This window comes from Salarias fasciatus, chromosome 12, assembly GCF_902148845.1.
Source record: "Salarias fasciatus chromosome 12, fSalaFa1.1, whole genome shotgun sequence".
Classification (NCBI taxonomy): domain Eukaryota; kingdom Metazoa; phylum Chordata; class Actinopteri; order Blenniiformes; family Blenniidae; genus Salarias; species Salarias fasciatus.
Genome location: NC_043756.1, coordinates 10,697,541 through 10,724,207, shown reverse-complemented (window position 1 = coordinate 10,724,207; position 26,667 = coordinate 10,697,541). Strand labels below are relative to the sequence as shown.

General features: G+C 42.2%; 1 protein-coding gene across 1 annotated transcript in view; it reads left to right on the top strand.

Moving 5' to 3' along the window:
• LOC115397720 (RCC1 and BTB domain-containing protein 1-like) overlaps positions 1–26,667 on the top strand; it is a 218,195-nt gene that overhangs the window by 20,478 nt on the left and 171,050 nt on the right. Inside the window, exons 3-4 of the mRNA XM_030104162.1 lie at positions 16,748–16,872; positions 18,048–18,191. Coding sequence (XP_029960022.1) covers positions 16,748–16,872; positions 18,048–18,191 — 269 coding nt within the window. The remainder of the gene's footprint in view (positions 1–16,747; positions 16,873–18,047; positions 18,192–26,667) is intronic.

Below are 26,667 nucleotides of genomic sequence, written 5' to 3'. Positions count from 1 at the left end.
TGAAGCTCCCTCTCTGCCAGGTTATTTATGACTTTTCTTCCCCAAAGTTATTTTTCTTTCTGTGATTGCGGAGTGGTGTGTTAAATCCGACGTGTCGGGAGATTACTCAGCTGGCCGTCAAGCACACATGGTCAATTTGCCATGATGAGAGGAACTGGATCGCGCAACCCCTGGAATCTTTGAGAGGAATCTCTAGAGGGGAGTCCTCTCACCCACACACACACAGACACACACACACACATACACACACATACATGTTGTTGGAGGACGCCAATGTGGTAGTCATTTTGAGCGCCAAAAATCAAATGGAGGCTGAATTGTTTCCACATTTCTTAAGATAACATTATGAGAGGCAGAGAGATTGGAGGGCTGGGGCAATCAAACATGCTCTGTTTGGTGAGGTTTCTATGGAAGGAGAAATAATGGGGTCAGAGGATGAAAGGTGAGACATGTGTAAGAGCAGTTCCTGAGTTCAACCATAGGACAGTGCCACTTGTTTCTGACTTGTCCACACAGGCAGAGCTTTTTTTTGCTGTCAAAGGCGGCCTTTTGCAGATGTCCTATGGCCACTCCTTACTGCAATTAGTGCAATTGGACCTAATAACTTTGAGAATTACTAGAAAAATGGGAAGGCAGGGCCCAGTAATGAAAACTGTAACGTACCAAGCACATGTTGGAGTAGTTAAAAGCACATTCCCTGAAAATGTTCTCCTTGAATGAATGATGTGTATGTAAATGTCGAAAAATCGAGGAACCCGAGTCTGTTGTAGCTTGAGTGGGATCTTTTGGTGCGAGGGGAGTGGTTACGAGCAAAAGAGTTATTCATAACTGCTGATCCGTTTTGTGCGAGGCGTATTTATCGGACAGGGGCGTGCTGAATGCAGGCTGGTACTTGTCTTGTGGTCTCAGAGGGAATTTGGGACTTGTAGAATGGGCAAAGGGGCGTTTCCTCTGTTCACACTTGAGCTCTGCCCAGCCATGCTGAACCCCTCTCGGCCTTCGTCTCTTCTCTTGGCCATCATCGCTTCCCTCCCGGCAGCAGAGTAATGAAGTGGGGACTATTATGGTCACTATGTCTAATACAAGGCTGATGAAGTTCAGACAGTGGACTGGCCCGCCTCCACCCATTAAAATTGGCTATAATAGTTAAGGCACAATTAAGAACGGGGAAGGTTGAACCTTCATAGATCTCTTTAAGGAACTCAAATACCCTCTTTATCTATCAGACTTTACTTAGCCTCAGTGCACATATTGTAAAAACCATGAATTCAGTATTTCATGCAGTGTACACAACAATTCTATGCAAAGATTGCAAAGTTCAGTAATGATTTTCCTTTGCATGTTTGAAAGAATGAATATACTTGCTAACAAACATGTTTGCTGTAATCTTGGTCACAGCCTGAGCCTGAGCCTTTAATGAGGAACTTTTTGTCACAATGGATCTCCTTCTGATCCTCAGAAGTGAAATTCCTTCAGTCAGCAGTCAGCACTTCCCTACACAGTAGCTTGCTGCTGCAAAAATCCACAAGCCAAGAGATTTTGAGCTGCAGCGCCGCCATATTTTAGGCTTCTGTTACATTCCATGTTCTGACGGCCACTGCCTTGGCCACAGGATTTGCTAAACTCCAAACTCCCCTTGCCAAAAGCCGTCTCTGACTTCTGACATTAGCCATCTTTAAGCACTTTGTACTACCCTGCATTCTCTCAAATTTCCATTTTTTTTTTCCTGTCCGTCTCCTTTCTTTTGCTCTCTTTTTCATTTGCTTTCCCCTTTTGTGTTCCTACTCAGCAATGGCTTACAGCTGAAGCTGATTCAGGCATGGAAGGGGATCGGATGATTTCAGCTGGAAAAACTGCATTCTTTTTGCATATTGCTTTGAACTCTGCTATTATCCAGTTGCCTGTTTTACAGTAATACTCTTTAACAGAAAGATGAGGATGAAGAAACCTTTGCACAGCCTCTGCCTGGTTCTAAAGCACTTGGTTTTTTTTTAAATATCTAAACCAAGAAAGAGAAAAATATACAATTTTGCTCTGTCTGGCTTGTAAAAACAGAATTGAATTTATATAATCTGTGTAAGTGGAGCACTTTCAGTTGCATAACAATAGCTCTGTTGTTTATGATGAGGGTACTTTATGTGACGTTTCGGACATGACCGAGGTGAATACAGGGTGTATCCCTTTCGGAGCCCCAAGAGATTCCAACGTGATCAAGAATGGGCGATGGGCGTTGCTCTACATTCACACTTGATCTCTGCCCACCCATGCTGAACCCCTCGGCCTTTCTGTCTTCTCTGGGTCATCATCTCAACTTCCATTTCCAGGAGCGGTGTAATGGAGTGGTAAACGCTGGGGTCACGGCGGCTAATACAGAGCTAATGGTGATCAAACAGACGCCCATCCACCTATTAAGAATGCAAATAAATGGAAGACTGTTAAAGGACAAAAGGCAAGAAGAGACCAGGCTCCACTGGTTTTACTGCAGTCTGAGCTGCTTGTGAAATAGAATTTTTTTAGCCTCCGTTGCTAATCTTTACATTGCAGCAAATGGAGTTCACTGACTTTGCATTCAATATTTTGACATTGAAAATAGGATTTTCAGCATGAATAATTTTCTTCATACTCGCTATTATGGTTTTAAGTTAAGTTTCTTGAATGTTCTCTTGACTAGTTTAGTTTAACCCATGTTAGTGTTTCTCATATCAATTCACATTGTAAACTTTCTTGCGTGACGTTTACAATTGAACATTGTTCTTTCTCCATTTTGGGAATCCGTCTTCCTACCTGTTCCAGCCAGTCAGTAAGTCTTCCTGGTCAGTAACTATTGGAGGACGGCCATTATTCCAGATAGAGGTGTTAGCCGTGCTGGGCCGACCTGTATTGATCGTCTGTGAGAGGCCGCTGAGCGGGGGAGAAGGACTATTTGCTTTAAAGTTCAATGGCGCTCCACTGCTGTTAGTGTTGCAGCCACAGAAGCAATCGATATCTGGACAGGGACCGTGTCACAAGACACGCTCCCCATTTAGAAACATCATAATACTGTGCTGATGCTGTTACCCCACGGCCACCGCTTGTGTTTAGAGTTTTTTTTTTTTTTTGCTTGCCCCCCCTCCCTCCTTTGTGCCTTGGTTGTCATGTGCCCCTCTGCACCTTACAAGCTGCTTTCTTATTTTATACTGTAGGCTGGGTTTTAGCACGGCAGGCTGGAATCAGTGTGAATTGTAATTAGAGATGATACACATGGCTGGAAGGGAGAGATAGAGAGAAAACACTGAGCAGAATAAAAGGCAAACAGTCATTTTGCAGCAAAGGTAGGTGTCACAAGGTAACTGTTTATGTAAAGAACACAGTGAAGGTGTTCCGCGTGTGTTGTTGTGTGAGTGCGTGCGTGCGTGTATGTGCGCACTTCCGTTTTTTTTTTTTTTTTTTTTGCCTATGAAATAAAAAATAAATATATAATGAAATGCGCTTATTGCGTTTCTTGGCTGTGGTTCAAGTGCTGAAGGGAAAGGAAGAAAAAGGGCGCGATTGTTTCTAGTTCAAGGTGTGTAATGCACAGAGGCGTACATACATAATGGGGTATTGTCAGGGGGTTAGTGTGAGGATATTAATGCCCTGGTTTGTCCATGCTATTTGGTGCAGTGTTGCTCCCTGAAGGGAACAGTGAGAGTAGGCTGCTCTAACTACTCTACCCCCTCCACACCCTCTTCCCCCCCCAAGGCCCCGACTAGAGGTCACTCTGTTTAGCACAAGGCGAAGCCCATTTTTGCCACGATGTACCAAATTCAATCCTCTCCCCTCTTCTATTGGTAAACATACGTGCCCCGCCTCGCCTCATTGTGTCCCAAGTGTTCACCCTCTTTTAAAACCCTCTCAGTATCTCTGCTCATCCCTGTGTGTAATCCCTTTCTGCCCATATGCATATGCATAACTACTCTATGGCTGTGCATACATTAGCATCAGACTCCCCCTGCGCCACCCACCCCCTTCTACCAACACCTCTACCTCTGCCAATACCCCCTCCCCATAGCCTCCCAATGAACCTGTTTATGTTTGAACATTTTCGCTGGCATTTGAACTCATCCCATCGATTTCTTTACGGTGAGAGGTTGTGAGGCAGTTTCTTAAAGGGGGCTGAAATCGACCATCTAAATATTTGACTAAGAGGTCACTGAGATCGCGCCGAGCCCGAGCGAGAATTTCAGACGCTGCGCGCAAGAAGAGGGTAAGTGGCTCGGCATCCCCGACAGGAAGAGGCTGGAGGGAGATGCAGCCGGAGGAGGAGTACTGCAGCAGGATGCAGAGAGAAGGAGCAGAGACACGATGCAACCCTCAACTTTGGCTGCATTTTAGTGGGAGTCCACAAGAGGGTGCTGCTGGACAATCCATGCCAAGTCTTTAGGAGCCAGAAGAAAAAGCATCCAAAACACCCCATGTATATATTCACATTTAAAACACCTTCAGTTTTACACTTTAAATAAAGTTATGCACTTATACCGAAGTTGCAACCCTGAAAGCTAAATTGATTGTCCTTGCACTTCTCTAAGTACCGCCATTGTGCATGTGTGACAGTAATTACATGCTAAGCCGTCAGTGACATCAAGCAAAATTGACTTCACTCTTCCTTGCATTGTCAATCCATCGTTTTTGCCTGAACAAAAAATGTGTTTCAGAGATAAATCTGAATGGAGAGGGGTCTTGACCGACACCAGGAAAAAAATGTGAAATAATGAATCTAATTGAATGTCTATTAAAATTATAATTTCTGCCTGATTGGGAAAGTGAGTGGCAGTGTCCACAGTATTACCTGCCTCAATGTTCCTCGTTTCACCAAAGACAGGACTTTTTTCCCCCCCCTCGCTCTCCTTTCTCTGTCTCTCCTGCTGTCACTCTGTCATCTGTTTCCTTTTAGTCTTCACCATCACAACGCCGCAGACCTTCATCCTCATGATTAGAGTTGCATCCTAAATTACAGCATCAGGATATTCAGATGACAACATTTGTGCTACCGTCCCCTCCCATTACGTCCACCGTGACAATAGCCCCGGGGCACGCAGAGGGGCTCATGTGCCATCTCCTCTGGATCCTTTATGCCTAAATGAATAATGCATGCAAATACACACTGTAAATCCAGCCTGTGTCCTCAGTTATTAGCTTAGCACAAATTATGTCTTTTACTGTACATTTCCGATTTCTGCCATATGTTCCTCCAAGGTTTTGAAGCTAAAAGGAAAAAAAAAAAGAAGAAGAAGAGGGATTTGCATCTGAAACATGGCGACAACGATTGTCTTCACAATAGCGGGGCTCTGCATAATCCACTTGTTATTGGAAGTTGTTTAAATAATGGTAATTACTGATCTCTTTGCATTGCATTCACTCCCATTAACAAGCTGTGTGTCTAGCCTTCTCTTCCTCACTGTCTCTTTTCTTGCTCTACAGTTGTACGCTGCCTTGGTGTCTGTAGTTGTGGCGTCTGTTGTCATGGTGTTCAGAGCCCATGCCAGATGTCATAGTTAACTTTGAGGGAGCGAGAGAGGGAGAGAAAAAGAGAGGGAGAACGAGACTCGTGCTAGAGGCTATTTTGTTGTCAGTGATTCAGATGAAACACAGAGATGTTAAAATCTTTGACTTGCCCCCACTCATCCCCCCCCCCCCCCCCCCCCCCCACCCTCTCTTTTTGCTTTTTTATTTTGTGAGAGATAGTAAATTTACCTTGAGGGTACACAGCCTTTTGCTCTCGTGAATACAAGAGACTCACAAAGCACTGTTTGAAATCAGCATGAACAAGTGGTTATCAGAAAAAGAGCTGAGAGTGGCTGTGATAAAAATGCATTTATGTTTTATGATGTCATCCAAATAACAAGGATTCGGGGCAGCAAATTGATTTCTTTACGCTGAAACTCAGTCTGTTTGATTTTTATCCAACAGGTTACAGTGTCAACAAATCAGGCTTTTCTTTTACTTTCAGATTCATCTCTGTCATTAGAGATTCTCGTTAATTACTTCATTCTGAAATCTGATTTCCTACAATCAGCAAACATCCTTTCTTGGGAAAACTGACACATCTCTAACCAGTCCTTTAAAAAAAATAAATAAAAATCAACACATTGCTCGGAAGGATTTCAATGCAGAGAGGCAAGAAATTTTAGAAAAAAATCTCACATTAAATTGAGAATGTTTCAATACAAACATAATTTAATTTACACAACAGTTGCAAATAAAAGCAATTTATTTGATGATGTTACTGTTTTGCAATGTCACACACAACAAATGTGAATTAAATTATATTTGCATATGTGTATAGGTGCTTATTAGTGTGTGTCGATGAGTTAGATGCATTTATATACAATTAATCATTAAGTATTGCAAAGTACTTGACTGTGCATTTCTTGATTTTACTTTTACATTTTTTTTTTTTAATAAAATAAAACTTTCTATAAGCTGTACTAAAACAGAAAAAATATTAAAGAAACAAACTTCTACTTACCAATTCAATCCCATACCTGCATTTGTTGATAATTTAAGCTGTAAAAACATAAAAATTAAGGGAAATGAAAAATATCATCCAGATTATTGCTTGGAAATCAAATTAATTAATTATGTTGATTATTCTTTGAACATGTAGATTTTGTAGATACTTTACAGAGTGGCGCTGCTGTGAATGAATTAGACTGTAACACTTTACATTTAGGCAATAATTCATCAACTAACTTTTATTGGTTTAATTTATGGGAAAGCAATTTTCACTACCAGCACTGTGGTAAACATCGTTAATCAAAATACATTATTATAATGAAACTGTTTTAAAATGTTTATTAAAGGAAATAAAAAGGGGGTTACCCTTGCTTTGTGCATCTTTCCACTGTCGTGATAATTAATAGCTAAACTGAATGTTTCCTTTGCCAATGCAGATGAGGAATCTGTGCCAGAGCAACAAAAACAGTTGGACTATAAATTCTCAACAATAGGTGGGCTTAACCTGAAGTGATGAACAGTATGTAATGTTACAGGAGTATTGTGGTTCAGATGCGCCCTGCTGCTTTTACACAATGCCGGATCAGGAAATGGAAATAACGCTCACTGGACAGTGGGCGGCTTCTGTGTTTTTCTATTCATTGCTTCGTTTAGTGTGTGTTTGTGTGTGTCTGTGCTTCTTAGCATAAAATTATGATTTTGAACAGTACTGGTGAACACGCATGAGTCAACTTGTGCAAAGGAAGTGATTTGAATGTCAAGGTATTAAATGGCGCGGGACTATGCCGCTCCGTGTCCTTACCTTTGTAACTGTAGCTTACGCCATCCGTCCCTGGCTCCTGGCGGGTCTTGTAGTTGACCTCAAGAAGCACGGAGATCGACGTCACAAAGTGAAGTCTCAACCTCCACGCAGTTCAGTTGGTGTCCTTTGGTGACGGCCGTCTCTCTCTCTCTCTCTCTCTCTCTCTCTCTCTCTCTCCCCCTCTCCCCTTCCCTCTCTCTCTCTCACACACACAGCAGGAATGAGGAATCGCCCACCGCTGCCACCTCCTTGAGTGCTATTTGTTAATGAAGGCCAAAGTGTTAGATGATAAATATAGTTGAAGAGAAATGGCACATGTAAGTGATCTCATTTAGGAGCATTACATTTGAATTTATTGGGGTACTTAGAAGGGACAGAAGGGCCGTGACTCTGAGGGAGAGGGGAAGGGTGAGGGGGTGCGCATGACTGACTTATAATAGACAGAGTGGAAGGGCAGTGTACCAACTCGGGGGGGGGGTTGCAAGTTTTGTGTGTTTACGCGGCATCCGGTAGGCGCGCTGCCGACATTCATGCCCATGTGTGACGTGCACGCATGGGTGTATATGTTTAAGTTTCTGACTTATGTGTTGAAAGTGGAGGATGTAAACGGTCAAGACATAGCATGTAAGCCTTGTAACGTTAAACTTTTGTTTGAACGTGAGGTAAGAGTTCCTCTAAACAGACAGTAGAATTTAAAGGAAACACAGAAGAAGGCAGGAAAAAGTCACATCACCTGAAATCGCTGTAAACAGGTTCGCATCCCATGCCTGAAAACTTTTCTAGAACTTACATTTCATGCACTGAATTTGTTGAAAACATTTCAATAATCATTACCATCATAAAACACTGTTTGGGTGTAAAACATGAGGGGAAAATGCATGTTTATTAAACAGCCATTGATTTGTGCACGAACGTGTTTGGAGAACAGCTTTCACTTCTCCTTTTCTTGCGTATAATCCCCGCATCAGGGAAAAAGAGCTTTGCAGGAGTGAGTTGCCTGCTTGCATGGTTCACGGTTAATTTATGTTCAGTTTTGTTACAGTAACTACACCCATATTGTGCAGTCAGCTATTCAGAAGAGTCCTACAGTATCTATAAACACTGGCAGAGTGAGACACGCGGAATAAAAGACCTGCAGTACCTCCGACTGGTTGACACAATTTGGATTGCAGAAGACGAACAATATTTCCAATCCATTTCTTGGCCCTGATACATTTAGTAAATACACTGCCTAGTTGGTAAGAGGGATGTTGACAGAAAATCAAAAGCAATGTAGCAGCGGCGTCCTATAATGGAGACTTAGCTCTACTTTACACTCCTCTTACAAAGATCTACGATTTGAAAACAATCAATCCCTTCATGAGAGCTTGTTATTTTCTCCTGTAATAAGAGTTACAGCTTTTTATCATTCCTGCACAGCCCTGATTGTGTTTACACTCGAAATGTAAGCATTCACGGCCTGAGTGCAACAGTAGGAAAAAAAAAAAAAGGAACATGGCAAAGACTTCATTTGTGAGAATCCCACTCTTTCTTTTTTACCTTCTTTCACCCCTCTGTTGAATTTGTTTTGCTGTCGTCATATGTTATTGAAGATTGAAAATATCCTCATTGCGCACTGGCGGCTCACCATGAAGGTGGCACGGTGTGCCTCCGAGCAGCAGGGTGCCACATTTCTCCTCCCTGTCTTCCATTCGAAGCAAAGGAGTTTGAATTTTACCCAATTTTCCGTGCACACATGGACAACTTCATAAAATATCCATTGCCGTTGTGGTTCTCCAAGTCCTGCAAAGTTGTGACTTAAAAGTCTTTGCAGGTAAGTAAAGAGGAACAACTGAAGTTTCTGAATCTGCTGTACGCATAGCGAATACTTTGATTACTATATGTTAAAGATCTTGGCTCGCTGCGGATTGATAAATAGGAGGGGGCGAGTCTAGATGAGGCTAAATAACGTATTTAAGGGGAAGCTGTTTGTTTCTTCGCCCTGCCTGTGGCGCAGCCTCGATTAGGCCCTGTTACGTTTCTTCTCACAAATGACCGTTTAACCGTCTTTTCCGCACCCTGACGCCTCGCCTGTTATTATCGCCATTGTCTCTCTTTCTGCTGTATACATGTGTGAGGCTGGGCCCTTTAATATGCAGAGAGCTTTTCCTAGGCTTTCCTACGGGCACACTGGTCTGTGTTTACTCCTCAGTCAGAATGCCTCCTTTCCACAAGTTTGACATGCCTTTTTGTTGCCATGGTAAGCCCTTCCTTAAAATATATATTTCTGCTTTTGGCCTGGATGTTTTTTATCTCAGTGGTTTAGAGCCTGTTGCCCCCAGGGCCAGATTTAAATGTGTGTGGGTCTTCAAGGATTTCTCTGCAGAAAAGCCGTTTGGATTGCAGCCTTACCACCATACAAGTGCGACCGAATTGTGTCATTTCAGGTTTTTGAGCCATCGTTGGAACCAAAGGAAAGTCCAAAAGAGAAGCAAAAAACACAAAACAAAAGCTGATGAAAATGGACCAGATTGGATTATGTCAGACTTGGCATGTGCCTCGTTATGAGGGAAGTCTTCGTTCTGTCTTATCACACTCTGCCTTACAGCTAAATGAATTAAAAAAAAAAAAAGAAAAAAAAATTAAAAAATCCAAAGCACAGCTCGTCTCATTGGAAAACAACAGCCAGATCGTAACTGTAAATACTGGTTTGAAGTGGTGTGGGCTCCACATGATTTTCAGTCACAGAACAGGAAGTGAGAAAAGGAAATAAATACATATACTGTGTGGCTGCTTCGGAAAACTTGAGGGAAAAAGTGGTCCGTGTCCCCCAAGCGTTTGAGTGTTTAGGCATCTCTGAGCACTTTTTAAGCATCCCAGTGTCGTGGATGGGGCAAATATTTAACCACTTCATTTGATTTATGAAGTTCTGAAACACTTTTTCAGAATTCCAACCTGAAAACACACACTGAAGAAATGTACCACATGATGAGTTTGTTTGGGTATCGTGACAGATTATATAATGTCTCCTTGCGATTTTGTAATCATGTATTTATGTTTTTTCCTTCTCTCTCTCTCATTTCTGCATCACCTTTAATTAGTGCAACTCAACCTTCATGTCTTTAAGAGCCAGGAGGCTCCCTGTTTGCAACGTTCAACAAGTAATCAAGACTGATTAGGCGCTGAGTATAGCCTAATTGCATTAGATCTCAGAAGCACACTGTAGCTAGCGTAGCTGCAAACACACATGGTCTTGCCTGAAAAAAGAAAAGAAATTCAGTTTTTTCTGCAGCAAGAGAGGTTTATGATTGTTATTCTTACACCTGAGATACAAGCCCCTTAGGGATGCAGCAAAATTTAAAAAAAAAAAATTCCACTTTTAGTGTTGTTTTATTTGAGAAATTGACATTGGTGTTTTTCCTGTTAATAATCGGTTGACGGATGTTTTAAGACATGAAGTCCTCATTTTGATAATGGTTATAGTTTTTGTCATATTCCTGAAGTTCCTTAAATGAGCCTTTAAGGCTTCCATATTTGCCCTTAAGTTCACTCCCACCTCTGGGGAAAAAAGCAAAATAAAACTTTCTCTGGCCTTTCTTTGATGAAGCTTCTTTTTCTTTTTTTTTCTTCCGTTCCTCAATTTTTTTCTTAACAACAAAGCAATAAGAAAACAACATCATACAACCACACACAAACATGCACACTCACATTTAGAGCAATTTAGACTAACAAATTAACCTCAAATGCACGTTAATGGACGATGGCAGGAAACCAGATAAAACCCAGACAAACATGGGAGGAACATGTCAGAAACCCCCCAGAACCAGGACGCAAACCACTCCTCCACTGTCGCACCTTCAGTGAACTTATAAAAACAAAAAACAAGCTGTGACCAACTATAACTTGTGTAACTTAACTTTGCGCACATATATTACAAATCTTATGTATTAGCAGAGGATTTTGATTTAAATAAACTGAATTTCTGTACTTTAAAATATATTTTTGTATCAGAAACTTACGCAAGCTGTGAGAGTTCACAATATCTGTTTTTTTCTCCCCATGAATTAATCTTTTCCTGTTTGAATTGAGGATATCACACAAAGAAATATGGTGAAGTAGTACTTAAGGTTTTCCTTCGTTTTTTTTTTGTGTGTGTGTAGGACATAAATCTGAATAATCACACTTTCTTTAATGCTTTGGGTACGTCCTCGGCATTCATGTGACGAGAATTACAATAAGATATAATAGGTTTTCCCGCACCAATATTTTATGCTGAGTTGTTTCAGAGCGCATTTGTTTTAACGCTGCAGCAAACCAGACATGAACTTGTGCAATTTGCTCCAAGTCCAGTGTACTTGGGCGAACAAGCTCTGCTCACTCCACCATGTCTAAACCGCTCGTCTATGACCGCGAAGCCCTTAAAGTGTGCTGTGACATGTCCTGAAGTCCTTGTTTAGCACCTCTCTTTGTGTGCTCGGGGTGTGAACTGATACCTCGTGTCAGCCAGCGTCAGGGACAGAATGGCGAGAGAGAGATACTAGGTGAGGTTCTACATAAACGAATAGGCCCGGAGGATTAGCCCAGAGAAAGCAGGAGGCACACTGGGGAGAAAGAAATGAAAATGGGAAGAAATGAAGAAAGAAATGGAGGAAAGTGAAAAAGAGCGATGGGGGCTTTAATGGGGGGGGGTTGTCAATTTTCTCCAATTTAGCTCAGGAGGAAGCTATTTTCTTGGAATTAGATGGTTGGATCAATGAAGCTTTCCAGCCATTTATTAGTGCCGAGTGACATCAACTGTTGCTGCATTCATCACCGGGCAGAAAAACCAAAAACAGTATTTTCACAGGGCTCAACCTTATCGCCACTTGTCAGTTAATTATGCATTGCAAGTGAGGGGCAAGAGTTCAGCAGTGAAACACTTTGATTGAGCCCTTTGAACTCAACCGGGAAAGAAATCAGTTCTCTTAATCCTCACTCCTATGTAATCATCGTAGCCGGAGGATACAGAACTCTGCGTCCATCATCTCCAGGTCAGCCAACTGTGGCACTATTACTCATGCAATCACCTATGTGATCTGAACTCTGGAACTTTGAACCAGAATAATTTGATAAACATGTTAAAGATAGGCTGCAGAGGAGTAAGAAAGAAAAAAACAGGGTGTAAATGAGTCATCCACAACCGGTTCATCCAGCCAGGACCTACATAACTTTTCCAGCTTGCGTTGATAGCCCCCAGGTGATAATGGAGTACGTGATATATGATCTTTTTGATCATACAAGGAACGCTCTTCTCATTAGTGCAGGTCACACTCCGGGCTTTAAGCGGTTCACACTTTTCATCATTTCACCCAAAGAGACCAGCGTCGAAAGATTTGGCTGAAAAAGTTAAATACTGCATGCATGCTTGGAAAAATAATGATCTGTATCTGGTGTCAGTATGTTTAAATGGGTGTGGGTAGATGATATAGATCTCAAGGGGTTTCGGCGCATCTTTGTCACCCGAGTCCCCATCTGGAACAGAGCATGTCGGGCAGAAAACCCGTTGTGTTACTCTCAGACTTGTAAACACTCTCTATCGAGGACCGTACACACTCACGTTTCCGCTCTTGCTGCATTTCATCAGCTTTGATTGGTTAACACTTAGGCTATCAAAATGGAAGCCTCCATAATTTAGAAGCCGCTCTGAACGTAGTTGGCCGGGCTACATCTAAATGTTTAAAAGTCAAGTGAAGGAAGTAGACAGTTAGACCTGAAGTTATGTCCTCCAAGGGAACTTTGCAAAGATCTTCTTGCAGATTTATGGCCACTTACCTTGAAGCCAGAGTCGATATTCATAAACACGGCTTCAAACAAAGCCCCCTATCCACTATCCCTGCTTGTAAATAAATATAGATACGTCTCTTTTACAGACAGCAGCAATCTAAAATATTACCACCAGCATAATTTTACCACGCACATTAATATTTTACAGCACATTGTATTTTACCGCATTGAATCTTAAACTCTTATGGCCAGCCCCAAGGATTTTATTCCTCAGGAGCTTGTATCATTATTAGCCAAGATCTATTGCAGGTACAGCAGATGCCTGCCTCATCTTCGTGCTCTTTGTTTCTTTATACATGATCCTTCCTTAAGTCAATAGAGTCAACAGTGTCAACTCTTTACTTTACCCGGGAGTCTTTCTAAAGTCGACTGATTTTATTATTGACTTTCACGTTGTCAATTTTTATCCTGAGATCCAACTGAAACTCAAAACTACATGACCTTTGCGCAGCGAGTCAACATTGCACGATTAGCCAGCCTTTGCCATCTGCTTTCCTGTAAGGAATTATTTTATTCCGCGTGGCCTCCAAACACCTATTTATAAATTGCCTCTGTACTGGTACGACCCTATTAAATCTAGCTTGAAATGTTTAGTTTTTTTTCCCTCTAAACAAGTAAAACCCAACCTGTACTGTATCTGCCTCATTATGATGGGAATAAACTCCCAACATCTGCATGTGTGTATGTGCATCTGCACTTGTGTTTTTTGCTCGTGCGGTGATTTAAGTGGTTTTAGTGTCAAAACAAGTCTTAATGAGCTGGCGCAATAATTATCAGCCATTTTACTCTCACTTAAGCTAATTGAGGCTTTATATTGGGAATAATACTGCTGGCTGTGTGCACTGTTTTACAGTTACCAAAATGTTTGGGCAGAAATGGTGCCACCAATAATTTAGATTTTTAATTTGTGCATGTCAGTGTTTTAATATCTTCCTATTAACCGTATTTATGAGCCTTGACAGTGTTTTCCAGATGGAGGTCATTGATCAAATCCCTTTTTTGTGTGTTTTATTCTATTAATGCAAACAACTATTGTATATAATAGTATCAAAGTCAAAAAGGACAACAAGCAAAGTTACTTTTACCCCATTTGATTTCAACAGCATATATATGAGTCTAACAAATCTGGGCAAAATACTTGCTTTTTGTGAAAGTAATTTTTATTTCTAGAACAAACACGTCAAACAGTGTTGCTATAATTTAGCGGATCCTGCACAAATGCTCATTCCATCCCGCGGAAGTGTTGCTACAGAGGTCCTGTCTTATCAGATTCTCCCTGCACTTTATTTTAAGTTGTCTACCGTGTTTCTTCCTCTATTCCTCCTTTTCACACTTTGCTTCATGTGTTTGAAGCGCTTTGTGAAATTCCCGTCTTATCCAGGTGAGTATGAGCTGATCCCCGGGCCCTTTGCTCTTGTCAGGAATCTCCCAGGCTGTCGGGCTCTCCTGGGCCCCTGTTTCACACACCAAATTGATGTCTCCGACTGGAAATGACACTTTCAGCAGGATTTGCCATTCTAAACCACCTCAAACCCATGTGATCTCACCCATTCACTCTCAGAGGGATTGCCTTGAAATGCACCGTAGCTTCAAAAGCCAGTGAGCATAGAATGCTTGAATGAAAAGCTGATACATATCCTATCAGGCGAAAAAAAAAGAAAAGATATTCTAAAATGCTGGCAATGTAGAACAGTATTTTTCCCTCGAACAAAGACCAACAATCCCATGAATAAGTAGGTATTGCCTGGGGGGAATGCAGCGGAGGGGTAAAAGGAGTGAAACTAAAAGAAATCAATAACCACATGAATTTTCATGTCTAGGTGCTTGTCCACCACTTGCTTCATCTTGTTAATATCTGTGTCGGTGTTTATATGAGCACAAACAGAAATGGTATGATTACAGTTCACGGTCATGTAAAAGAAGAAAAAAACACACTCTCACCCGCACAAGTGCTGAAGGGTGGGTTGAAATGATTTTTGTTCATGTTTATTTTAACCTCCTGTGGGCGTTTTAATTACTGCCGGTCGTTCGGTGACAGAGTTCAAAGCAGTGAACGCATAGAAACATAGGCTGAGAGTGGTAAATGAATCGAAAGCAGGACTTTTATCCATCCGTGTTAACAGTTTACAGTCAGCATTTATATTTTTAACCAGCCAGGGTTTGTAAGGTGCTGGAGGAGATGGACACACAGCCAACTTAGAGTCACTGATTAACTTCAGACATAAGAAGTTCAACTGGCGTAGGAACCCATAGAGAACTCGTGTGTCGAATGAGAACATGAAAACACTCAAACTAAAAGTCCCTCAAGTCTGTCCTCGAACCGGGGATACTGTGAAGCGAGAGTGAGAACCACTTCAGTGTTTTTAGTCCTGTGAAAACAGAAATTAGCATTGACCTCTTGTAACTTGGTTGAGCAGAGTAATTAAACAAAAATTGAATTGTATCCAAACCTACCCAAACAGACAAAATCCATCTCTTTAGGCATCAGGATCCATTTGTTCAGTGTTGGATACTTAAAACACTCTTTTTCGGGAGAAAGTAGAAAGTGACCTGTTGTGTGCAGTTTGATGAATCCATATCATTCAGAGCTTGACATCTTTCTCCGAATGCTCCATCCAAAGGAGGAGCACAGTGACCATGTTGCTTTGCTTAAGGACGAGTTATGATATAATGTGACACTGAAGTAGAAGGAAAAGGTGTGACCAAGAATCCCTCCCTTGACTTATTTTCATCCCCAAGTCTTTTCGGGGCTGCACGTTTCTCCTGGGGGGCTTTACAGACTGGCATAATGGATAAGGGCAAGGGTGTGAAAGGAGCACCTTAAGGCTCCTCATTCAACTCTCCCAATCTCTCCTGCACACACTCTTGAGCTGTGAAGGCCCTCTTTCTTTACCCTGCTAGCATGGGAGCCCTGTAATAGGCTCTAATTGATAGGGAGGTGTTGGGGTCTTTCTGTACGGGCTGAGGGGATGAGGGTAAGAGAGAGAAAAGGGCTGACAGAGAGAGAGAGAGAGCGAGGGAGAGAGAGGATTACATGTGTGCGTGTGGGTGGAGCGGGGGAGGTGGAGAGGCTGCGGAGCGGTCTAGGCCCCGTCCGTAATGAGTCATTAATTTCCTCGCAGTTTTGTGGCGGTTGGCTCATTACTGGTCTGCAGAGGAGCAGGAACAAAGCTCCGGGTAGGTAGGAGGTGAGCTTAAATAGTTGGGGCTCAACACTTCCCAACAAAAGGAGGACGAGGACGTTGAATGGCACTTGGAACAGATGCAGCAAAAAGTGGCAGATGCAAATTGCGGGAGAGCAAGTCTCCCTTCAAGCACTTTTTTTTTTTTTTTTTCCTTTTTATTTTGTCAGACTGCAGCCTGAGAGTCTAATTAGTTAGTGAGGTGTTTCACTTCTGATAGGGCTGTGTCTCGTTATTGTCACAAAGAGGATTCATAGAAATGGGAGGAAACACATATGTTTTGCAGTCCCCAGTGGACCCTGCTCGCCGCAGTCGTTTAATTAATTTGATTATTTATTTTTACCCTATAGAAATTAAAAGGTGCGGTATTTTCATGCTCTGAAATCTCATCATATATAGTTTGGAATGTGATGGAGGAGTATGAAGATAATGCCTGCAGGTAATTAATTATGATTTTAATTATGTGTTTATACTCTTCTCCCTACAGGCACAATGATTATGGGCAAATTGGCAGTGGTTCTAATGAAAATGTGGTTGTCCCTCGCTTTGTGGAGTGTGTGGAGCGCGTGTCGAAGGTCACCTGTGGGGCAAACCACAATCTTGTCCTGACAGGTACAGTAACACACTGCGTGGGCCTGCAATCAGTCAATATGCTGTCGTTTAATAAATAGTAATTAAAACGCTTGCCTTTTGAGAATTCATTCCTTTCAGTACGCCGTACGAGCACTGCACGTTACCGCTTTTATTTTGCCCTTCATTACTAAAAGGGGATCACATCATTAACTATTCAAATGTGTAATTATACATTTTTGTGTGTGTTTTTTTTTTTTTTTTTTTGTAAAATCCACAAGCACAATTCAGCAGGTTAATACGTTTAAGGCTTGGAACCGATGTCGGTAGTCTCGAGCTGTCACACTGTGCTTCAAAGTTCCCCTCTTTTACTCAGTTTTATGCGCATATCAGAGCCCTCGAGCCCTCGATCAGCACATCACCTGAGAGAGATACAAGGAAGGAGAGAGAGAGTTAGCGAGAATATGGCCCTGGCTCCTGATCCATAACAGTCATTGCCTGTTACATACATTTCAGAATTCATTCAGGCTATGAAGATAATCGAGGTAGTCGACAGTTTCCCCTGCAGCCCAATGGATTTATGATAGCACTGTCAAGAAAATGAGGCAAAATGACACAGTAGCTGACTTTAGCTGCAAATAATGTGATAGGCCGTACAGTGGTGCAGCAGCAGCTGCTGTCATTGCAGGTAATAGCCTATAAAGAAGCCTGATAGCAATACCTGTCATTTCTTAATGGCTGACTTCACTGAAGAGCTTTTGTGGCCTTTAACATGAAGATAATAGAAGATACAACAAATTTTACAGCTTTTGCGTTGCATCCATAATTTATCTCCAGAGGCCCCCGTGCAGCAGCAGCACAACAAGGACAACATGCTTCCAGAGGTGCGCTGGAGAGATCCAAGAGGAGCTGCAGGGGGGCTGGAAGCCCCCGCTGTACTTTACAATTAATACGGGGACTACACAGAGTACAAAACATCAACTATGCGCTGATAGTATCATGTACTTGACATGTGAGACAATAATGCAGCTCTGTATTAAATGTAGAAGTGGTTTGTTTTTGTGCATATCTTTTAGAAAATGACAACCTAAAAATGGCTACAACAGTGCATGTTAATTTCCATAAATGATTTGTTCATGAAAATATTATTCCGCTTGGATTAAGACATATGCCAAATGAAACTAATTACACATAATTCACTTGTGAATGGTACACAGGTGACGGCAGGCTGTTTCAGTGGGGCTGTGGACGAGCATGTGGGAACGCGAGGAGGAACCTCCTGTCCCCAGAGGAAGTGACACTCGCCGGGTTCTCAGTCCGAGACGTTGCTGCAGGATGCTGGCACAGCCTTTTTCTTACAGGTAAGTCTCTACTTCTGCTTCATGCCTATTATGGTTATGCTTTTTTTTTCTCTAAATCCTTTTTGATGTGTTTGTCTGTTCATAACACAAGTAGACACGGAGTACAAAGTTGCGTGAATTGTACACATGACCTCGACGACTTCGACTTAAGCCAGGTATAAATCCTCGGTGTGTGTCTTGGCCCTCACGCAGACGTGCGAGTGTGTGCTTTTAACTGTGATGTCCATCTATCCACATCATTCATTAAGAGCTCTCCCAGGGCTAGCGTGGCTACATAAACACCGAGGCTGAGGCCACGGTTGCTCTTTCACCTCGCTGCAGAGAACTTCAAAGTCACTTCTCCACACACGGCAGATGAATGCTCTCTGTCTGCCACGGTGATGTATTGGCCCCAGTTGCTGTCTTCTTACTGTAGTATTGCTGCGACTGAGGCCCCATCATGGAGCCACAGCCGGGCCATTTGTTAGCTTTAGCCGTGTCTGAAAGACCTGGCTTTAATTCCAAAAGGAGAACATCAATCCTTTTAATACAACACTTTGTAGTGCCGTTTTCCTGTGTTGCTAATGCCGTCCATTATTAACCCCATTAAAAGTGTAATACAATTTAAGTAGAGTGCTAAAAGTGGATCATTTGTTGCTCTGTTCTGTTTGAATTAATTCTCAATTTATGATCTAAATGATTAAACTATGGAAGCTACAGCACTAAAAGAGATTCTTAAACCGCCAGGCATACATTTGCACACATTAATACAAACATTTATGAGCACACATTCAAACAGACACGTTCAAATGTAGAGAAATACACACACACACACACACACACACACACACACACACAAAACACTGCTGTGTGTCACAGTTGCTCCGCTAAATCCTGTAATGTCCCCAGTTTGATCCCTAGTTCCATTCTGTCATGAGGGAACAGAAATATCCATCTCCAATCAGGCCTTAATGAATAGCCTGATGAGTGTCGGGCAGAACTGAATTACCAGATAGATTTGAAGAGTGTGAGAGTGTGTATGCGTGTGTGATGTGTGTGTGATGGGATGGCGGGTAGTTAGAGGGTCAGTAGGACAGGACACGTGTAGGAATTAATTCTCTCCAAGTTCAGAAATGAAATTGGCTAATTCTGTCGTTTGAGCGTTTTGGAATCGCCTTATCTGTTGGTATGAGTTTTCATTTATCGGGGTCAAACTGTGGAGGGATGCACCGCACGCGGAGAAAGAGAGGTTACGGAGAGAAAATCAGATTGATGAAGGGTGAGATTTGAAAACCGAGTGGGAAAGTGGAGAGAAAGAAGCGGAGTGTGTTGGAAAATGATCGAGCGGCGAGAAAGATGGAACAAAAAAGGAGCACGAGAGTCAGTGGTAAGAGAGACAGCTTGCCAGGGCCGGAGCATATTGAGGGCAGCAGGTGGAAGAGTGGCACAGTTAATTAAAACGCCTGTCTTAATGTCTCAGCCCGTCACTCCGGGGGGAGAGAGAGGGGGAAAGAGAGAGAGCGAGAGAGTTGCCAGGCTGGAGCTGGGCTGCGCCCAAACAGCCATCGAGATAGCGAACCAGCCTTCCCGCCAACCCACCAGGCCACATGTCAGACAAGCCCTGACACTACGCCCTTCACCCCCCCTCGTCATCTTTTGCCACAGAAATACACGCTCACACACGCAGAAACCCCGCCCTCTTTCTCCTCTCCCTCATGCGCACCTATCTGAACGGCCACCTCCTCTAATCGCAAAAGAGAGGAAAAAAAAACCCCTTTCTAAAAAAAGAACAAACACACTTGTGATGTTACTGTTTTGCTCGGCAGCATCTGTAGCGTGCCTCCAGACTAGCAGCCTTGCAGCGTAATCTGTCTGCTTTTAATAATTCATCGAAAGCACAGCCTGTGCAATGTGCGCTGAATGCTGAGGGTAATGGGGATGTTGTGATATTTCTATCATGGCCCTGTCTGGAGCAGCGAGTGAATCAAACCCGTAAAGATCTGATAAGCAGTCTGTTCTGTCTCGTAACAACATTGGCTGCCGTCACCGCTCGTATGAGTGGACTCCACCAAACCCACTCGGCTCTGCTGGTTACAGCGCAGAGAGGAGATTCTCAAAGCTTCACGTCATGTGGCTTTCAAAAGATTTACTCAAGTAAAAGTACTGTCACTTTAGCGTATTACCAAGTGAAAGTAGCATTGTTTGTGTCATAATCTTGCTGTGCAAATTCAGACACAATGAAATAATACGATTAATTGGAATTGAAAAAAAACAAATGCAAGATTGCAATCGCATTTATTTATTTTGTTTTTTGCAAAAACATTTTTTGTTTTCCCAAAAAAAAACATTTTACATCATACAAGGAACTGTATATGTGTAACCTTGAATATAAACCATTGGACCACATATTAAAACAAGTGACTGCAGTAGAAATTTGATCTTTCTCATTCCCATAAAAGATCACTCAATAATCATTGTCGGTAACGAGGTGCTTTTCATTCGTCGCAGATTAGCACTCGCAGCCGTGGAGAGTGTGTGTGTTTGTGTGTGTGTGTGTGTGTGTGTGTGTGTGTGTGTGTGTGTGTGTGTGTGTGTGTGTGTGTGTGTGTGTGTGTGTGTGTGTGTGTGTGTGTGTGTGTGTGTGTGTGTGTGTGTGTGTGTGTGTGTGTGTGTGTGTGTGTGTGTGTGTGTGTGTGTGTGTGTGTGTGTGTGCGTGCGTGCGTGCGTGTGTGTGCGCGTGTGTGTACGTGCGCAGTCGCCTGACCAGTAAAGGGAACAACTGGAGTGAAGCTGAATGGAAAAGAGTGAAAGTTTTGTTTTTTTTCTTGTTGATTGTACTCAAGTAAACGTAAGTAAGGTATGTGGCTTTAAAACCGCCCCCATAAATAAAATGTATACAAAAAGTACATTAGGTAGTTTAACCACACTAAATGTAATCTGTTACAGCACACCCCTGGAGAAGAAAAACAGAATTTGGAGTACATTGTGTGTGTTGGGTCTAGAGTTGCACGTCATGTTGTTTGACTAATGTTTTATCAGAGTATTTCTTTTTTTTTTCTTTTTTTTTTTTTTGCTGTATCACTACAGATTGCTTTGTCAATAACCAGCCCGGCGCCTCAGTGACCAGGAATCTGAGATTGTCAGGCTGAGTGACAGGCTGGAGATGGCAGATAATTCAAAGAAATTGGAAGTGTGAAATCTTTAAGGGCCACTTCTTAACACAGCAAATGCCAGGGTATCTTTCCATCAGCTGCTACTCTCACAAGCCACCCATTGTTAATGGTGGCCTGTCTGTCCATCAAGTCAGCTTCAGGAGGGATTTAGACCTGTTTGCCGCCTTATCTCGCTGACTGCCTCCCACTAACCTGACCAACGCGTACGTCCCGAGTGCCATGTGAGCTTTCCAATGTGGCCGGCGACGATCGTAAATCTACCTCAACGAGGATATATATTTTTTTCCTTTTATTTGCTTATTTATAGATATTGATGTATTTGATTATCTGCCTGACGGTGTATTGATTTTTGCGCAGTCAGGAACCATGGGTAATGTTGCTTGTAGCACTTGTTAATTTAGCTTTCAGCGCTTCTGATTGACCTCAGATTGCAGCAGTGAGAGCTGGCTGTCCTCGCCGGCGTGTTTCTCTGTCTGCTGCTGTCTCTCCCGATGATAACAAGGAAGACGTCTGCTTTCAGTTTGGGGCAAAAACATTGTTCTGAGTGCGAAACTCAAAATGTCAATCACAGAAACTGTTTCCATATGAGCCACATTCGCTTTCACTGAGGAACAAAAAAAAAACTACTTTAAATGTAGATTTTATTAGATACTGACTGAAATGTACTGCACGATCATATGATACTATCAATTCCACATTTTTTGAAGATTTTTCTCAATATGTTTATGATTATGTCCAGTAAAGATGCAAGAGAGTAAAAAAAAAAAAAAAGATTTTCCTAAAAGTGTGAGAACAAGTTAATGGACTCAGTTTCTTCTATGAATATACATTTCATTAATAAGTTGAGATCTGGGGCATTTCAGTACCCAAAATTAACCTAAATGTAATCTGAAATATAAGTTAATTATTAGTCTGATAATGAGGTTTATGATTAAGAAGCTAATAAGAAGTTTTGGGGCCCAAAAAAAAAAAAAAAAAAATTTGGAAGGATTCGCATCAAACTGCTAGTCTGTGTGTGCATGTGCATGCGCGTGCACGAACATTGAAAGTAAGTATTACAATCTTGCGCAGCAATACACTGACCTGGCTTGATCTCTCTTCTTTCACTCAGTGTCTACTTACTCAGCTCAAACAGTGAAGCATAAGATGTATGAAGACGAGCGCATACAGAAAGACGGAGAGGGAAGACGACAAGTTTAAAAAAAAAAAGAAAGAAAGAAAGAAAAGGCTTCCTCCATATCTAATCCAAAAATGCTCCGGTTCCGTTCTCTGTTTGTATGTACAGTGATATAATGTGAGAACACGGGCCGAGGAGTGAGGGGGACTACAGAAAGGGAACCAGAGAGAGGAAGGGAAATAAACAAAAGGGGGGAAAAAAAAGGAAAGAAATATGTCTCCTATTTTCCCTCTGTATTGGTCTCAATTCCCTGCCAGAGCTCCCTGTCACACGGAGGTAGTTCCCAGGCCGACACATCTCAAGCTGTTTAAACATCCATTAGGATGTTTTGGTTCATACACTCTACAAATACAGCAAGACGAGAGAGAGAGAGAGAGAGAGACGGTGCAGACAATGATAGGGAAATTGAAGGAGAAAGAAAAGAGACAGACAGAGAAAAGGAGGAAGAGGGGAGTGGGTTGATGGGAACAGCAGATAGAGAAGAAGAGGAAATTTATCAAAAAACTCATGTGATATTTAATGATCCTTGTATGTGGAGAGGGAAGACCACACCAGCTCGTTCTCCTCCGCCAAATACCGATCCCCTAACTTAATTTCCTGCTCAATTGCTGTTCTATAGTGCATAGTACAGTGATACAGGCTGGTAATATAGAAAACAGATTGCCTGTGCGGCGGAGTGGATAAGGCTGAGGCTTGTGCTGCTGGAGACCCGCAGTCTCCAGGGGGGTCTTGTCGGTGGGCTTCACAAAACCAACAAAGCCCATCTTTCCCCGCAACTGGCAGCAGCTGGCAGGTAGATCTTCAAGCAACGGTGGTGGGGAAGTGGATCTGTGGGTGTGGTGTGCGAGTTTGTGCTTCTGCAGGGTGTGTATGCGGCGCAGAGAGTCTCTTGCTCTGCTTTGTAGTGGAGACTTCCACAGTCTTCCATCTTGCGTTTGCTCATGTGCTGTGACTCCAATCCACTCAAAAATGTAGGCCTGCATGGACAGCAACCATCAATCAGTGCACAGAAGACTGTGTAACTACATCTACACTGTTTTCACAGACACACACACACACACACACACACACACACACACACACACACACACTAGCTCACCCTCCATCAGGAATATATCCATACAGTACACCTGCCTGTTACAGTGTGAAAAGATAAAACCAGTCCTAGAACTTTCTGCTCATTCTCTGCTTGCATTATTCCATGCACCGTCCACTAGCTCGCCTTCTAATTTTCAGTGACTTTACCGTGACTTTCATTGGCACTCATAAAGAGCTGGTTGATACATTCAAAGTCAGGCACAAAATTAAGAAGAAGAAAAAAAAAAAAAAAAACTTAACATAAATTTTGTTTTGCAAGTTTCTGAACAACAGAAAGTTTTCTTGAAGATTAAAGTTTTAGATAACTGTCTATTTCTCACCTTTGCATATTATTGGCTGTGCAAATGCAAATAATAACAACGTTTACATTTGAACATTTAAATCCATTCTATCCAGATTCTGTGTAATAATGATGTTAGTACATGGTAAACTACTGACTGGTAAGCTATAACAATATGATATGACCTCTGACAGGTGCAGGACGTCGACCCGATCAGTGTTATTCTCCTCCGCTGTTAGTGGGTCACACATATTTAACTATTAGACTGAAACTGAACATTTTGTCCTCAAATCTGGTGTGTTAAAAGCAATAAATAGCATAAGTTTGACAACTGCAAAATGCAATGGAGAGATTTGATTCATGAGTTTGGGCTTTTTTGGCTGCAAAAACGTCATAGTCATTAGTCATAATGTTCATTTATAGGTGTAAAGTTTCCCACATTTGGCTCATAGTTAAATCTCTCAACGGTGGATTCTTGCAAGACTATTTTGCTAAGCTGTTGAGTCATTTTTCCGACTATCCCCCCCTTTTTTTTTATTTGCAAATTGTACTTTCTAGCCCTCGCGCATAAATCTAATAACATTGTGTTACATAGCTAAAATTCATGTAACAAGCCAAAAAGTGTTCAAGATTTGTTTTTCACTCAGCAGATACTGACCTGTTTACCAGTTCGTCATCACTTTTCTCGCCACACAATTTATTTATTTTTTTTTTTATATCATTGTCTTGATTTATAAACATGAAAATCCAAAACACCACTGTGGGATTAACCTAGAGATTTATTGGCCTGAATGATGCACCTTTCCTGCTTGAACCCATAAAGAAGCTTCATGTGCTGTCTGTGTCGCTGCCTGACACTAAGTAGGTCAGAAAAGTGAAGTCTTCTCATGCCTACCTCAAGAACCGACGTTACTTGTACCCCACTTCTTTTAGGGGGCCTATTTAATGCCGGAAATGTCAGTAACCTAGTTGCCATTGGGTTCTGTGCTAATGTTAGCAGTGTGAACCTCCCCTGACCTCTCAAAGTGACAGAGTTTTGTTGCGTAACAACCTCGTGTAATGAACTTCCTCCCAGGAGATGTCATTAAGGACGGGAATGTTTGTCTTCCGCTCGCACCAAAATGAATATTCAGCTATTATCGCTGCACAATATTCATATCTGATATGAGTATTGGGGTTCTGCTTGTATAGAGGAGAGACAGAAAGCCATTCCAGATGGGTTTTACTTACTGCCTCAGCGTCCTTCTGATCAGCTGCTGCTTTTTTTTTTATTTATTGTTTTCTAACTGGGTTTTGCAGCACGAGGACGGTTGAGGTCGTATCTCTGGCTTCCTAAAGACACTTTAATCTGGCATTAATGAGTCGGACTCCCTCCCCTGTGTCCCTCTCACCCAGTTTGAAATATTTTCTTGAACTAAAGTTGTGTTTTAGGCAGGAAAAGCTCTTGACTGAGACTGAAACACACCAACAGACACATGGACGGGATAGACGGGAAGATTTCAGAGTAGAAAATAATTTTTCGTGATATCAAAACATGAAACAAAGGGAAAGGGTGCAATACCAATGCTTTTTTTTATTTCTTTGCTTATTGCAAATTAGTAAATGCAAGATTGAAACACAAGAATAGGATGGAAATAAGTCTTCTCCCCCTGTGAGAAGCCTGCACACACCATCAGATTCTGCGATCACTAATTCCCTTCTCAGTATCATCATCTTGATAGTAAATATAACTACAGGAAGTAGCAAGTTTTGCTCTCAGTTATGTCTGTGTTTACACTACGTGTCAACTGAGTAATAGATTTCGGATCAAAGATAAACTGTATGAAAGGAAAATAGTATTTGCAACAGAATAACGGTGGGAAAGGGGAAACGGCAGAGTCCCAGCGGACTGGTGTACCTTGTCACAGACACCCCCCCCCCCTTTCCCGCTTCTCCCCCTGTGCACCAAAGCAGTCACTGCCAAGATGGCTTCCTGAGCTGCAGGCCTGCAGGTCCTGACCCACCCCCGCAATCTGCCAGACACAATTTCTTTAAATCCAACCTCAAAATGAATCTTCAGACCCTGGCACATTTCCCCGTCCTCTCTCCCCCATCCGTCTCACAAACATCACCGTCTCCGACTTTAAACTTCTCTATTATTTTTCCCGATGTGGGGCCGGGCAGGGCTGGTGTGACGTGGCCTATCTTTCAAATTCCTCCGAGTTTTTACAAGGGCAGGCCCTGTTTTTGGAGGATGTATTTCCTGGAGCTGGGTGTCTGGGGCTCCTCCCTACAGGTTTATCATGTTGGCAGCCACGGATGGCTCCTTTTTAGAGCTGACATGAGGTGTCCTCCCATGCGTCTGGCCCTCTCAAATATAGTGGCACGAATCCTTGGCAAACGCCGAACACAAATAGAGCCATTAACATCCGACGTCAAGTTTAATTGCAGGGCTTATGCTGAAGAGTTTTATGCGTTGCTGACCTTGAGCTGAACTGAGTTGTAAATGAAACAACACATGATCACATCTTTCCATTAAATGGGGCGATATGATGAAATTTGGGTTAAACAAAGAGCAAAAGCAGTTTTAATCGCACTCTGCGAAATGAAATGAAAAGTAACCGATTAGAGTTTCAATTTTAGCATGTCTTCGGAATGTAAAGCCATGTTTTATTTAACTGAGGCAAATCATTGTTTGCATATCTTAAAGCCAAGAATGGGAGCAGCCATGTCCAGCTTCAATAGCTGTGTTTAATATATAGCTTATGAGTTTAGAGAGCAATTTCAGTT